Source organism: Giraffa tippelskirchi, chromosome 12 (genome assembly GCF_054371585.1).
Source record: "Giraffa tippelskirchi isolate mGirTip1 chromosome 12, T2T-mGirTip1v1.2.pri, whole genome shotgun sequence".
In the NCBI taxonomy this organism is placed as follows: domain Eukaryota; kingdom Metazoa; phylum Chordata; class Mammalia; order Artiodactyla; family Giraffidae; genus Giraffa; species Giraffa tippelskirchi.
The window spans coordinates 148,412,473-148,425,567 of record NC_137286.1 but is presented as its reverse complement, the minus strand read 5'-3'; the positions used below and the strand labels follow the sequence as shown (position 1 = coordinate 148,425,567).

Genomic DNA, 13,095 nt, shown 5'->3' with positions numbered 1-13,095 from the left:
CCCACCAGGATGGCTATTATCAAAAAAAAAGAAACAGGAAACAAGCAGTGCTGGCAGAGACATGGAGAAACAGGAACCCTTGTGCCCTGCTATGGGGATGGGACAGCGACTGTGGACGAAGCACAGCAGGTCCTCAAAACCTGAACTGAGTCCCCGGGTGAGCCGCAGTTCCGCTCCGAGCTACGCATCCACGAGGCCTGAAAGGCCTCAGACGCACACCTGCGGCTGCCTGTGCACAGTGACGTCAGGCACCAGAGCCCAAAGCTAGAAACAACACGAGGTCCAGCAACGACGGAACAGCCCGATCTGGCTGGGACATGATGCGCACACATACTGGTCTCTGCCCCCAGGTCCTGGCAAAAAGCTCCTGACCCTTTGGAGCATCCTGACGAGAGCACCAGGAGTGCCCGCAGCGCCACGAGGCGCTCACACCTGAGCGGAAACGCAAGTGATGCCGGGACCACCACTGCTTTTCGAAATGAGACAGGCCGTGGAATGATTACTTAAATTCAACAGACAGTGTTAAACAACTACAGAAAACATACGGAAGGGGATGCATTTTAAATATTAGTGCAAAGAAAGGGACAGAAATCACTCAACACCACATGACTGGCAAAAGCATCCACGATAAGAAACTAACGCAGCCAACACAATGCAGGAAGCTTCAAGCCCTGAAGGGGACAATGAGCCGTGCCTGATATAAATGTGCTGCCACAAAACAAAAACTCACACGCGCCAGGCTTCCCCTCACAGACAGTAAAGAGCAGAGCAAGTCTGCTTTCTAGGGCTGGTGTCACAGCAGCCGGAGACGCCTGCCCGAGTGTGGGGAACACCAGGCCCTCTGGGCAGGACGCACGGGGGCCTTGACCCCCCCACCAGGGCCGGACCCGCGCCCAGCAGGGCGCCCCGCCCCGCCCGCCCCCACTCACCGCTGGGCTTGGCCTCGCGCACGTAGTTGCTGGGGAACCAGCCGGTCCTGCCGTTGTGTGTGCCCTCCCACCAGCCTCCCTCTTCCACCCGCGTCACGTGGATGACGTCGCCTTTCGTGAAGGACAGCTCGTCTTCATTCGTCTGCTGGAAGTTATACTTGGCTCTGACGACCAGCTGATTGTTGCTGTTATCGGTCATGTCCTACAGGGGAGAAGGGAGGGAAACGTCATGAAGACAACGGCGTCTCTGTCGCTACGATCAGACCAGGTGTGACTTAGCATCCCAGCAGAGCCGCCCCGGGCACACGCGGGGGACGGCCGGAGACACTGGAGTCCCTGCCCCGCGGCGCACCCCGACCGCCGCCCAGGCCCCGGCCAGTTAACCACCAGCAAGGTCTTACTCGGGCCACGTTAGCCTACAGGAACACTCCACACACATCCACGGGCCCCTGCGCCCCACAGCCTCGGCGCAGGAGCCGGGCCCAGAGTCTCACCAACCCCCGTCAACAGTCAGGGTCCAGCAGGAACCCCGCAGACGCCCGGTCAATGAGCCTGTCCCCAGAAGCACAGCCTACGACCCTCAGCCAGGACCGCTGCACGAAAGCCCGTCAGATGCAAGCAGGAGCCACGTCCTCCAACACACTCTCAACGTGTCTAAGGAAGAATCAAGGATGCCCCTCGTTCCACGAATGAAGAAACTTGACTGAGAAGACATAGATACCAACACCGAGGCAAAGGTCTCTCAAAACGAATGAATAAAATAGAAAACCTCAGAAATGGAACAGAACTTACAAAACTCACTCAAACTGACACAGTGAAACCAACGACAACGATGAGCGCCCGGGGCCTGTGAGGGACGACAGACCGGACGGGGGGACCAGAGACGAGAGCCCGGGGCCTGTGAGGGACGACAGACCAGACGGGGGGACCGGAGACGAGAGCCCGGGGCCTGTGAGGGACGGCAGACCCGACGGGGGACCTGAGACGTGAGCCCGGGGCCTGTGAGGGACGGCAGGCCCGACGGGGGACCTGAGACGAGAGCCCAGGGCCTGTGAGGGACAACAGACCCGACGGGGGGACCGGAGATGAGAGCCCGGGGCCTGTGAGGGACGGCAGACCCAACGGGGGACCTGAGATGAGAGCCCGGGGCCTGTGAGGGACGGCAGACCCGACGGGGGACCTGAGATGTGAGCCCGGGGCCTGCGAGGGGCGGCAGACCTGACGGGGGGACCGGAGATGAGAGCCCGGGGCCTGTGAGGGACGGCAGAGGCCTGATGGTGGGGCCAGAGATGAGAGCCCAGGGCCTGTGAGGGACGGCAGACCTGACGGGGGGACCGGAGATGAGAGCCCGGGGCCTGTGAGGGACGGCAGACCTGACGGGGGGACCGGAGATGAGAGCCCCAGGGCCTGTGAGGGATGGCAGAGGCCTGACGGTGGGGCCAGAGTCTCGGAGGAGAGAGGACCGCGCTGAAAGGAGTCTGAGAAGCGCGGCTCGACGTGTCCCAAACATGACAAGACACAGGCGAACGTCTCGAAGCTGAGTGAACCCCAAAGAGGTACGCCTCAAGATATCTGGACCGATTCACGTCACAGCTAAACTTCAGAAAACTACAGACAAGAAGACTCTAGTGTCTCGATAAAGACCTCTGCAGAGACACAAGCACAGCACCCTCACTCAGGACGTTAGTGTGGGAGGCACCCCACCAAAACAGGACTAACCGGGAGACGGGGAGGGAGGCGGCGGGGGGCGGGGCGGGGGTGGACTCGGGTTGCAGTGAGTCCACAGACGGTGGTGACAGAGGCCTCACACATTCCCTGGGAAAAGGAAATGGAGATACCCTGACTTGTCTGAATGCCCAAGTCTTTCGAAAAAGGCAAAAGAGCAGAATGCCCTCTGCCAAAGGCACACAGAACACCGTCAGGGAAGGACAGGCCCCACCGAGCCTGAGCTTTGATGACGGTGCACTAACCACCGCCGGCAGAGAGGACCCGGGGAGGGCCGGGCAGCGGGGAGCTCGATGCCCTTTCACTGAAGGGTGTCCACGGCCACAACACTGTGCTGTTAAAAAAAACACAGGCTTTGTATAGGGCATTTATTAGAGCCACAGCCAAATACCTAAAGAACCTATAGAGAAATTGGAAAGTGGTGTCTCTACTGATTTTTTCTCAGCAGCAAGTCTCCGAGAAGCACCCGACTCTACACGGGGTGTGCGTACCACTAAACGGATGTAAAGACAGAGAGCACAGCCAGTGCTCAGGCAGAGCTCCAGGAGGAGGAGCCGACACGATGCCTACGAGAGTCCACGTGTATTTACCTATTTAAACACACATCAGCTATTAAAAACCATGTTTACTTAATAATTCAAATCAATACATCAATCTTTATCTACTGAATTAAACGTTTAATGCAAACTTAATATTTACTACCTAAAACACTGAATACAGTAACCTCTTGTGAGCTTTTGGAGGAACCCTGCACTGAGCACTGTCCCCTCAGGCTCAGGCTGAGGAGCACCTGAGAGCTGCGGGCTGGACGGGTCACGCCCCCGCAGGGACGCCACCCTCGCCCCGGTCAGAGACGCAGCCACCCGCACGTGCCTCAAGCTGCCAAGCAATGCCGTCACTCGTCTGCCACCCACTCAGACCCACGACACCCTCCTTTCTGAGACGTATCCTGGCTTTGCAGAGCCCGTCAGGGTGCCGAGTTCCAACAGTGGCATGTGACAAGCAACAAGCTAAGGCCCAGGGCAGGCCCCTGAGGATGTCAAACTGCCCCGGGAGCCCCCTGCCAGCCCATCCCCAACAGCTAGGCACGCACAGGCGGCACCAGGGGGGACGGGGCACTGCCGTCAGGAGGCAGCAGGAGGCGTGACCCACAGCTCCCACCAGGCCGGACTGGCCAGCGCCGCGACGCCCCCGCTTCAGACAGGGACGCTCCGCGAAGGCCCCGACAGGGCAGCATCAGCGGAGGGCAGGGCACTCTGGACCCTTCGCTTCTGACGGCAGACTCTCAGCCATCAAGCACCCCCCACCCTGAAGAACGGGCGTGGGCCCAAGGCACGGAGAGGACCGGGGGCCACGCCGCACCAGCCCGGCCCTCCCCGGGGGTGGCCCGGGACTGCCACTGCTGCCCAGACGCGGCAAAGGGAGTCTTTGGTCACGAGCTTTTCATCTCAGCTTTCATCCTCCCCTTCAGGTCAGGAGGAGCCTCACCATGCCCACCACACAGCTGAGGTGGCCGTGGGCTTTCCATTTATGGCGTGACAAAATTTCTCTAATGAAACACCAGTCCCATAGTTACTATGATCTCAGCAACATTCATCATAAAAGGATATTTAACTTAGTAAAATTATTCAATTGCAATCCAGTCCTCATTTATGCAAAAACAAAACAAAACAAAAAAGATGAAATTGTCACAAGTGAATGGGTCAGACAGCAAAGATTTCTCTGCCCAAAGCTTGCTGACTTTTCTTGCATCTTTCGTGTGTATTTCATGAAGCAGCTATTTTCAAGGGATCTGGACACCTTCCTTCCTTTGGACCATGATGCTCCCAACAGGGCCCCCTAAGTCCCTCCAGCCCCAGGGCGGGGGTGACAAGCGTCAGTCCCCATAAAGCGCTGACCAGCCGGCACCGAGAAACCCCACCCGGGGGGCTGTGCTGTTCACAAGGTCAGAGACGGGGCTCCAGGGGTCCTCTGAGGGGAAGACGTCAGGCACACACAGCAGGGAGAGTCGCCAGAGCGCGAACAGTTCAGGAAGAGGCACAAGTTACGCCCCCTGTAAAGCTGTCCATTTTTAACAGCACTGCGTGACCTAACTCAAACGCATCTCTCTGCAAGGCACAGCTCCAACCAGGCCAGCTTTATTTCTCCAGGATCCCCAAGCGCTGAGCGACACTGCCCTATGGGGTAAGCAGAAAGCAGTGGCCTCTGAAGACAGAAGAGTCGGTTCTCTTCAGACTCACATGACAAGATCGCTGAGTTTCCAACATAAAATGATTACTAGGATGTCGCATGAAGCAGAGTCACAGCAGCAGCTGATGAAGCCGGCGTCCGCCCTGGGGGGCTTGGTGGGCCTCACGCGGACACTCAGCCTGATCAGCCAGCGTGGGGGCCGCCCCCACAGGCTCCACTCGGCCCTGTACGTCATGGCCCCAAGGCCTCATTCCCAGGGTCTGTGCTCACAGCCTGTCTCCTGGAGTCTGTCCACCTCAGGGGCCCCCACCTCACTAGCACTCACGAGGGAGCCCCTCTCACACACCGCAGCCTGACCCCGCAGTGTGCCGTCACACTCTCACAAAGAGAAAAACCACCTCGAGGCTCTTCCACGTTTAGCCCTGTCTTCATCATCTAAGTACGAGACATGGATTCTTGCGCCCAAACTTCTAATCGTGTGTAGAGCAGGAAAGAAAATACCATGCAAGTGATGAGGAAAACATTTCAAAGCCCACATCCCTCCAGATAAACAGAGGTATGTCTTGAAATAAGCCGACGTGAAGTGAGATAATCTGGAGGTGGGCAAGGCAGCACAGGCACCCGCGCCGTGCCGAGCGCCTCTCGAGCCCCAGCCCCCCGTCCCACCGCCGGGACCCACGTGCACACTTACCAAACTGCGGTACTGGCCCTGGAGTAGCTGTGAAGTCCGACTGTGTGCAGACTGCGGTCCCAGGGAGTCAAAGGACTTGATCCGGTGGGAGGAGGGCCGGGCACACACGGAGTCGCTCCCCAGGCCAATGTCTGCAAGGTCGTCAGGGAGGCGGGCTGAGTGCCCTGCTGCCCACCTGCCCCTTGCCGAGAGCAGAGTCCCGGCAGCCAGAGTCCTGGCCGCGGAACCCACCCACACGCACCCCCATTGTCCTTCCCAGAAACGAGCTGCACAGGAACGTGTATCGGTTCTGTCATCAGGCCGTCTGTTCCGATCCTTTCCTCTCACCTGGGAAAAAACAGGCCTCCCGGGGAATTGGGAGCACCGCCCAGGCCTCCCTGCACCATGCCTGCCCTCAGGGCCAGCGAGCCCCAGTGTGACTATGCGAACAAGGAAAGACTCTGACTTGCAACAAAAGCCCCTGGCCCCTTCTGGCCTTAGTGGCCCCTCAGAGGGCGAGTCCCTCTGCACAACGGCAGCCACACCTTCCTCACCTCCCAAGGCTGTGAAGGATCAGGGTCAAGGGCACCAAAGGCTCGGTTCCTGTTGGGAGTCCAGTCAGGACCACATGCCCCACCACCACCCAGCACGTCTAGGTCAGCAGCCCGTTTCACAGATGCAGCGTGATCGTGAAAGCGAGGCCACAAGAAGGTTTTCCAGGGAATCATTGCCCTGAGATGCAGGTCCTGGCAACGTCCTGAAGCTGCGTGGGGACCTTCCGTGAAAACATCCTGAAACTGGGGGCCTCCAGGCCCGCTCTTTCTGGCAGGACTGTTCGGACTGGCTGGCAGAGTGTCTGAGGAAATGCTGAATTAGTCATCAACAGCTGAGAGCCAGAGGACTTCCCAGGGACACGGAGCTTCCCAGCTGCTCTCAGAGCGCCCAGGCTGGCACCACGGAGTGTGCACTCCCCGAGTGCCCAGAGCCAGCAGGGCCCGGGCATCTAGGACTCCCGCCCTAAAACCCCCTGGACACTCTGTCCAGAAACCCTCCAATTCTCAGGCCCAGATGAGCGCTGCCAGCACTCACTTCCACCATGGGATGGGGGCCTGGGCAACCGCCAGCGCAGACCGGACCAGCGCCCAGAGGACATGCATGAGGAAGCTGCCCAGCAGCTGCCCCTGTGCCCAGAGCACGCCCAGGACCTTTCCTTCCCCACCACCAATCTTTCCTCTGTCCAAGAGAAAGGCAAGGACTCGCCCACACGCCCGAGAATACTTCCCTCAAGTGCCAGGAGCAGAGGGAAGACAAAGGCGGACTTCTCTCAACCGGGCCGACAGCAGCCCTGAAGGGCAGTGCGCCTGCCTTACACCTGCTGCTGTTCAGTCGCTCAGTCACGTCCGACTCTCTGCGACCCCATGGGCTGCAGCCTGCCAGGCTCCTCTGTCCGTGGGATTTTCCCGGCAAGAATACCGGAGTGGGGTGCCATTTTCTCCTCTAGGGGATCTTCCCGACCCAGGGATCGCATCCATGTCTCCTGCTTGGCAGGTGGGTTCCCTACCACTGAGCCCCCAGAGAAGCCCGTCTTACACCGGAGCTGGCCCCTTATGGCTGACAGCTGCAAAGGCGCGGCCGCCTGTCACACCGCCTTCAACCAAACACGAACAGCAGCAGCCAACAAACCAAAGGCAGAGAGTCCTCGCCCGTGACGAGGCTCTGGCCTCGTGTTTAAGGGCTGAAGAGAGAAGCTCCGAGTTCACTCCAGAACGTCCAAGCAGGTCTCCATAAGGAACAGCGCTCTGCATTCTGCACCCAGTGACGTCAAGAACACACGAGAAACACTTCTTCACCAGATGGGGTGAGAGCGATGGCACCGTGTCTACCCTGGACACGTGGAGCCCAGCACGCCTGCCTCGATGACCGAGCATCACCACCTGGCAGACGGAGCAGAAGCATCCTCCGGCCCCCTCTTCTCACCTTCCGACCCCTGGAAACGGACGCCTCCAGGGCGAGAGCCGACCTGCCGTCTCTCCCCCAGCCTCGCGTGGGGTCTGTATCTACTGAAGCTGCTCCTGCCTGCGGCCCGAGCGCATGTCCAGCACTAGGACAGAACGTCGGCCGTGGCCCTGGCGGCTGGGGGTGACCGCAGGTGGGCCGGGGCGTGGAGTCGCGGGCAGAAGCCTTGCTATCACGAGCCAGCCTGGCCGCTGCCCCCCTACTGGGCACTCACATCAAGTCCATCCGTTCACCGTGGGGGCCCGGGAGGCAGCATGCTGCCTGACAGATGGCCTTCACGGAATGCCACAGATCTCCCCCTGCAAGGCCTCCTCCGGGTGAACTGCTGACATCTGTCTAGGAGCCCAATGCTCTGTCCTTCTCCTCCGGGATCCAGATCTTCACCCTCATCTACACTCACTCACCTGGGTCCTAATTCAGCATGACCCGAGGTGCTGTCACTGCAACAGCCAAGAGTCTCCACTGAAAGCCAAGGTCAAGCACGGACAGCGGAAGCCGGGCCTGGAACTGTGGGCGCGCGGGATGCTCTGGGAGGCGGCGCAGCCCCCTCAGCAAACAGGAGATGTGAGGGTCCTGGGGGTGGTCCCTGGGGCCTGTTCCTCTCCGCACAGTGAGGGGAGAGTGCCCCCATCTGAAGGGCCTGAGGACGAGGCCCCTTTGCTGCTCACTCAAGCAGAGGAGGGAAAGCACTGAGATACACAAGGACCTGAAGAGAAAGAGCTGCTCTAACAAGGAATGATAATAATATCGCAGCCAAGTCACAGCCAAGAACTTGGTGAGATCCTTTCTAAATTCAGTAACGTTCACCCCGCCTGGCTGACAGAAGGGCGAGGCCTCTGCCCCTGGCTCCCCCCCTTACCTCAAGTTCAGCAGAAAGACACTTACCTGCTGTTACTTTATTCAGAGTCACTAAGGAGCTGAGGACCTTGTTGAAATTCTGCCCCTGATACAAATCGTTTGCATCAAACGTCTGCAAGGGAAAGAGAACAAGCAGGATTAGCTGAGCCCAGCACCGGGGTGGGACGGGGTGGTTCTGTGCAGCAGGCTTTGCAGGTGAGACCCGGGCAAGGGCACCCAAGGAGCTCAGCTTCCAGGAGGCCGGGCCAGACCCCCTCCCCGGCCACTCTGCTCCTGGGCTGTGTCCATTTCTGAACCACCCTGCCCCACCCTCCCAGTGCCCTGGGGCACTCCTGGCACTCCAAGAGGGCTCTTCTCCTTAGACCGAGGCCAAGGCTGCCAGGCACGCCTACGACAGACTTCCTCTCCTAGTCACAGCCGAGGCCAAAGTCAAGAGCAGCCAAAGGGAAGCCCAGACGTCAGAGGGGACACAAGAGTCAAGGGAGAGGAAACAGGGAGGAAGATTCCAGAAAGAGGGACGCCTCCATCCCAGAGACCAGGGACACCGCGTCAGCCCCGTCCCCGCCCGCCCAGCAGCTGAAAGAGAATGCGCGTCAGGCTGCCCAGACACAGCACGCGGTCTAGGACGCATGCACAAACATCATGGGTGGAACACACACACCTCATCCCGAATGCTGTCGGAAGGTCACAGACAGCTTTGGGTCACTAAATGACTCCTCCCCCCACCAGAAAATTTAACCATCAGATTACCCACAACTCGGTGCCAGAAAAAGCAGGGGAAAAAATTCTTTCAGAGGTGCAATTAACAGAAAGATGTGTTCATATGCCAAAATGAAAACTATGTTAACATATTTCAAAGGTTCTCTCACTGGGGCAAAAAAGAACTCCGGTGACCAGTCATCCCAGGAATGACTTCCTCTGCAGGTTGCCTGCCACCTCTGCCCCGGTTCACAGTTCCTCCGTCTCACATCCTGCCAGGAACCCCGGCTCCTCTTCCTGCCTCCCGCCCCCTGCGCAGCTAACTCTTACCCGCCCGGCTCCCGCAGCCTCACCTCCCCAGCGGACTCAGCACAGCCAGCGAGGCCCTGGCACACTGTTCAGTCCATGCGCATGGGCCGCCCTAGAAGCTGAAACCCGCACAAGCAGACCTCACCATACCCAATATGCAGAAAACAGCGGCAGGCAGCAAAAAGGCACTGACCCACCCGGCTCCCACCACACCCCCCACCATGCCCCCACAGCTCTGAATGTCACTGTGAGGACAGACCCGTGACACAGGGCTACTCCAAATCTCGAAAATCACGGCTGTCTACAGTTCAGCCTCCTGTCTTAACTTCTGAGATGAGGAAACATCCTCATGAGGTGCGCTTATTTAAACATGAACCAAAGAAAGAAAATCCAAGAGATGAACAACCAGCTCTAGAAAGCAGGCCATTAAACCCAAGTTGAGAGAGGAACGCAAACAGAGCTGGGAGAGGGGAAGACAGTTGTGAACTCAGACACCCAAGCACTCGGCGACACTGCTCACGCCTTTCTCGCGGATGGAGCAGGAGACAAAACATTCGTGATGCCAGATTCTGCCCGCCTGTGAAAACGAGTACCCCTTAGGACAGTCTTTGGGATCCCCGTATGACACAGACTATTACAGTTCAAGTCAGAGGAGACCGTGATCCGGGAGGACGTGCGCAGCTACACCTGCAATGGGCTGGCTGAGTTCTTTATTAAAAGGGGGACCCTGAACAGGCCTCCCACCCCTTCTGTCAGAACACAACAGCTCCTTCTCCCGGAAAAGGTGGGAGGAGGCAGTCTCAGTTCTCAAGTCCTAATTCCAGAGCTTGGAAAATTCAAATTGTGGTATTCTGCAAGAAGAAATATACATAAAAGTATCTACTCACCTTCATCGTGGTGAGGCAGAGAATCACAAAACCCAGAAAAACAGGATGCTGAAAGCTGGAGTTTCCTGTTACTCCAGAACTATGTGTCTTACTTGGACACCAGGAAGCGTCTGGTTGGCTGAAGCAGCCCAGCAATGGGCTCTCAAGTGACGTCAGAACTTGAGTGAATTCACACTCACCCCACACTTCTCAACAGGAAGCCACACAGTGAGACTAGACGAGCGCCTGCCACCAAGAGGGGAAGACGCACATTCTGAGCCAACAGATGTTTTGACTAAAGGGCTTCTCTACAGAAAGATAACCGACTACTTCCTGAAACAGGAATCTATTCAACAAAAAGCAAAAACAGAAAAAATCTTAGGGTTCAGAGAAAGTGGGAGTAAGGGTGCACACAGTTACCCCGGGGCACCCACGCTTCGGAGACAAGCCTGCCCACCCGTGGACCCTCTGCCAGCGGTCACCTCAGTCCATCAGGGCACTGAGGCTCCCAGACAGAAGTCCATCCGCCCAGCGTCCCACCCCGCCTCTGAGCAGCAGAGAAGGCAGGTTCTTGAGGCCCCAGCAGCTGGAGCCCCCGAGAGCACTGGCCGTAAGCCTGCCCATCACTTAGCCGAGCCAAACTCGACCTCCCAGCCTTCACCCTCGTTCCCCTACACCACCCTCTGACACGCTCTTTCCTTACACTTGGCATCACATGTGGTATCAGGCCTGGTCCCTGAACTAACCCCTGACATACGAGGGCTCACCTGTCCCCCAGGAAGAGATGAGGCGGCCACACGCCAGCCATTACCAGCACCCACCAGCGGGGCAATGTGGTCAGCGGGCCCGCCCACGAGAGCAGGAGCTCTGAGACCCCCGGCCAGAGGATGACTGTGCTTCAGCAGGAGCAGCCCCGTGACTCTCGGAAGGTGTCACCAATCACACGGTAAAATAGGCTTCAGAGGCCCAAGGCCAGAGCCAGCGCAGACCAACCCAGAACCCAGGTGCATCCCGCTGCCCTCTGGCTTCCCCGTCTGACTCCAGGTCTCTCAGCCTGCACTGGGCCCTCCCCAGACACAGGGTGGGCGTCCCCCACCCACCGCCCCACCGCCGGCAGCGCCGGCCAACGAGAGTGAGCACGAGCACCCGCTCTGAGCAGGACGATGTCTTCACGTCCCAACAGAAGCTTCAGGAACCTTCCGGCGTAAGGAGGGCACGGCGCTCGGGAGCTGCTCCCCCAGCCTGGACCCCAGGACAGAGGCCACTCAGCACAGCCACATCGTCTCCGCAGCCAGCACAACAGGCAGGACACACCTTCCGAGTGCTCAGCCACAGGGTCGTGGGAGCTGCTGGTGAACACAGCCTCCTCTGGTAAGAGCTGGACATAAACCCATGTCTTCCCCAACAGAGCTGGCTCCTGAAGAGCGAGCACGGCTCCAGAACACAAAGGGGAAGAAAGGTATTAAGTGCAGCGGTCAGGTCACGTAGAGCTGGACCATCGTCACACTAGATGGTAAAAGTTAAAACCTCTTAGGCTGGCTGAGTCACAGAATTCCCTGTTATTCAATGTCCTCTCCCAAAACAGCACCTACCACTCTAGAGCAAACAAAGGTCTTCCTTCCTTCCAAACCCTAAAGACAAGCCTCACAGGCCTGCTCAAGGGTCTTTCTTGGGTCCCAGAAAGACCCCAGGTCTCGGCTCTCTCAGGAGACGTCCCCTCTCCCCGTGCGTCAGCACCTCCGGCAGGGGCCACGTGAGCCGGGAAGGAAGGTGGGGCCCGGAAATGAAGGGAGACAAATCGCAGGGCACCTGCCACCTCCGTGCACCTGTCAACATAACAAGTGACCCCAACACCCAGACACCCAACCACAAGCTGTGGGTCAGGAGCCCGCAGCCTGGTGGGCATGTGGCTCTGTCTCCCACAGGCAGGCCCCAGTCGCCAGACCCTCCTGGTCCACGGAAGGGCCACAGCCCCGCCTTCAGGAGGGGAGATCCCTGCAGGAAGCCAGCCCCAGGCCCTCCACGGGGTCCGAGCTCCTGTGCCACCCCTCTTCTCCTCAAATCCAGCTGCCGCTCCTGCTAACTGGGCCTGTCAGAGGTCAGAGGCGCTCTGTGGAGCGCTGGCACGCCTAACAGAGGACTGGGGCACCCCCACCCGCAGGGTGCCCGGCTCATCCATCTGAAAGGCTCTCCCCACCCCAACACCCAGGAGCGGCTTTGCTTTAGCTTCCAGGGTCACAAATGGTATGAAAGTCAGGAGAATCTTCCATATAATAAACAGAAACGCAAACTTCACATAATGTTATACCTCACGTAACAAAGATCTCATCAGTCAAGAACCTTCCAACTGTAAGCAAGTAAAACCCAATTCAAACTGGCGTAAACAAAACAAAAAATTATTGGTTTGCATAACTAAAGAGTCAAGAACGCCAAGAACCACGGGCACGAAATCAGAAGCTTCGGGCCTGACTCGGCTTGTCTCCACATGGGCTGCAGTTCAGGAAGGTCCTTCCTCACGAGGCCACAAGGCCACCAGGAGCCCCCGGCCACAGCCAGCAAGTCCGCCACCTCGGCCACACCAGTGGGCCCTGCCAGAGTCACAGCCGAGTGGCCAGAGAGGCAGGGCAGTGCAGAGAGCCGGGCAAGGCCAGGTGATGACACGCAAAAGCCTCCTGGAGACCTGGCCGCAGCTGTGACTCAGAGCAGGCAGGGAAGGTCGCCCCGGGACTGACCACCAGACCCAGTGACGACATAACAGTAGTGAGCTGCTACCACCAACGCTTCACACACACCCTCCCGATCTCATCAGACGTCACAACCACAACAGACGGCC

The 13,095-nt window shown here is 58.5% G+C and overlaps 1 protein-coding gene across 27 annotated transcripts in view; it reads right to left on the bottom strand.

Moving 5' to 3' along the window:
- Positions 1-13,095, bottom strand: part of ARHGEF7 (Rho guanine nucleotide exchange factor 7) — a 102,845-nt gene that overhangs the window by 50,239 nt on the left and 39,511 nt on the right. For 18 of the 27 annotated variants that reach the window (XM_081551940.1, XM_081551942.1, XM_081551941.1 and 15 more), the window contains 3 exons: positions 8,416-8,500; positions 5,536-5,666; positions 930-1,131 (listed from right to left, as the gene is read on the bottom strand). In XM_081551940.1, coding sequence (XP_081408066.1) covers positions 930-1,131; positions 5,536-5,666; positions 8,416-8,500 — 418 coding nt within the window. Of the gene's footprint in view, positions 1-929; positions 1,177-5,459; positions 5,667-8,415; positions 8,501-10,283; positions 10,509-11,854; positions 12,186-13,095 lie in introns of those variants that run through there. The other 9 variants (XM_081551962.1, XM_081551961.1, XM_081551965.1 and 6 more) reach the window with 5 other exon arrangements.